The sequence below is a fragment of the Lontra canadensis genome, unplaced genomic scaffold, assembly GCF_010015895.1.
Source record: "Lontra canadensis isolate GAN:19392208 unplaced genomic scaffold, GSC_riverotter_1.0 scaffold148, whole genome shotgun sequence".
Taxonomy (NCBI): Eukaryota; Metazoa; Chordata; class Mammalia; order Carnivora; family Mustelidae; genus Lontra; species Lontra canadensis.
Window position 1 is genome coordinate 1,898,608 of NW_022631142.1, and position 2,047 is coordinate 1,900,654.

General features: G+C 51.3%; 1 protein-coding gene across 2 annotated transcripts in view; it reads left to right on the forward strand.

Annotated features, from left to right (window-relative positions):
• The first annotated feature begins 176 nt into the window (after positions 1 to 176).
• Positions 177 to 2,047, forward strand: part of SCP2 (sterol carrier protein 2) — a 111,733-nt gene continuing 109,862 nt past the window's right edge. For both annotated transcript variants that reach the window (XM_032844169.1, XM_032844170.1), the window contains exon 1: positions 177 to 319. In XM_032844169.1, coding sequence (XP_032700060.1) covers positions 251 to 319 — 69 coding nt within the window. In that variant the 5' untranslated portion in view covers positions 177 to 250. The remainder of the gene's footprint in view (positions 320 to 2,047) is intronic.

The following is a 2,047-nucleotide window of genomic DNA, read 5'->3' on the forward strand; positions in this document are numbered from 1 at the left end:
CCCCCCGCCTCCAAAAAACGCGCCCTGCAGGTGTCTCTGCGCACGCGCAAACGCCCTTCCTTTTTCTCTCTCATTCTGTCTCTGTCTCTCCCCAATCCTCCTCCTTTCGGGTGCCCCGCCCCCTCCCCGCCTCCTGCCCCGCCCCTGGCTCTGAGAGACTCCGGGCGTCACCGCCGCTTCAGTCTGTGAGCGCTCGGGTCAGCTGCTTCAGGACTTTCTGCACCCGCGTCCGCCCTGCACGACCAGCGTCATGCTTCCGCTCACCTCACAGAATATGCCCCAGCGCCTGGTGTTCGTGGTGGGGGTTGGGATGACCAAGGTAAACAGAGCCGCGGAGCCCCGCAGGCGGGCTCCCTGTTCGGCTCTGTCCGGGAGAGGCCCGGATGTAGGGGAGCCGCGAGGTGACCGGGAAACGGGGCCAGGCGCTGTCCAGGGGTTTGTCCTTCCTACGGGGAGGGGGTCCCGCGCATCCCACTGCTCAGCCACGGCTTCTTCGATGTTGGCGACTCGGAGGGGTTGTAATTTAGGGCTGTCTTTGAAGTGTGGTCTCGTCTGGGGGTAATTCCTGCGGTCATTTCTTTCCCGTTCCTCCTTCCCTTTTCTCCCTGGGGCAGAGTTGGTGACCAACGCCCCAACAGAGTCCACACTTCCTTTGATTTTGAGTGGAATCCCACGGTATTTGGACCTTTGATGAGGCACCATCCTCCTTGCCATGGAAAGGAAAGCAGGTGGGGACTGTCCCCGCTCTGCACACCCAGGAATACTCTACTGTAGGATCCCTTTACAGTTAGAAGCGAGGATGAGGAGGAGAAACATTAGTGATGTTAAGTGTCTCGGCACAAGTGGCATGTTTTTGGATCCTCTGACCTCCTTTCTGTTCCTCCTGTGGTACTCTGCTTCGTTCTTAGGAAGCCAGGGTCCTCCGCTCTCATTTCTTGTCACCCTCGCCACTCCTACGTTCTGGTAATGCCGAACTGCTGTCAGTTTCACCCCACGCTGTTTTATGCCTCTCCTCTTGTTCTCACTACTTGTACTTGACTTCTTTGCGTGTTGTTTTTTTTTTTCGTTTTTAAAAGACCAGTTCATCTTCTCCGAGAAGTCTCTTGATCCTCCTGATTTTCCCGCAGAGCCCTGTACTTACCTTTGCTTCATTGCAGATATCCCCCACTTTTGGAAAGTTCAAGTTATACCACTTCACTTTGACAAAAGACCTACGTTACTATCTATTTTTGTTAACTGAAATTCAAAGAGGATTTTTACTTTTATAAAAAGGCAAAAAGTGGGGTGCCTGGGTGCTCAGGCCTCTGCCTTCGGCTCAGGTCATGATCTCAAGGTCCTGGGATCGAGCCCCGCATTGGGCTGTCTGCTTCGGGTGGATGGGGGGGGATCAGCTTCCTACCCCCCCCCCCCCCCCCCCCCCCCCCGCCTGCCTGTCTGCCTACTTGTGATCTCTCTCTGTCCAATAAATAAATAAAATCTTTTAAAAAAAAAGAAAGAAAGAAAAAAAGAAAAAGGCAAAAAGTGAAAATAACATCCAGCATTTATTCTGCAGGGAGTTGCTGTTAACAGAGGCAGTGAACACCCCAAGCAGCAAGCAGCAGTCAGAGTGTGACTTGCCCAGCTCCTTCCCTGGAAGTACACTCAGCATCTCAGCATTAAACTGCCATAGCTTTGAACTGTGCTTGTGAGCATCTGTGCTTTATCTTGATTTATTTCGTGCATTCATTATCAAGATGTGGCCTAAGGTATCAGAAAAGCCTAAGGGGTTATGTTTTGGGTCCAAGAACACTCAGAAAATTTTCCATATAGGTTAATGGCAATTTTTCTTCACCTTATGCCATTTCAGTTTATGAAAGTTTTCATAGGAACACAATATTTTTTTTTTTTTAAGATTTTATTTATTTAGTGAGAGAGAGCATGAGAGCTGAGAAGGTCAGAGGGAGAAGCAGACTCCCCATGGAGCTGGGAGCCCGAAGCCGGACTCGATCCCTGGACTCTGAGATCATGACCTGAGCCAAAGGCAGTCTCTTAACCATCTGAGCCACTC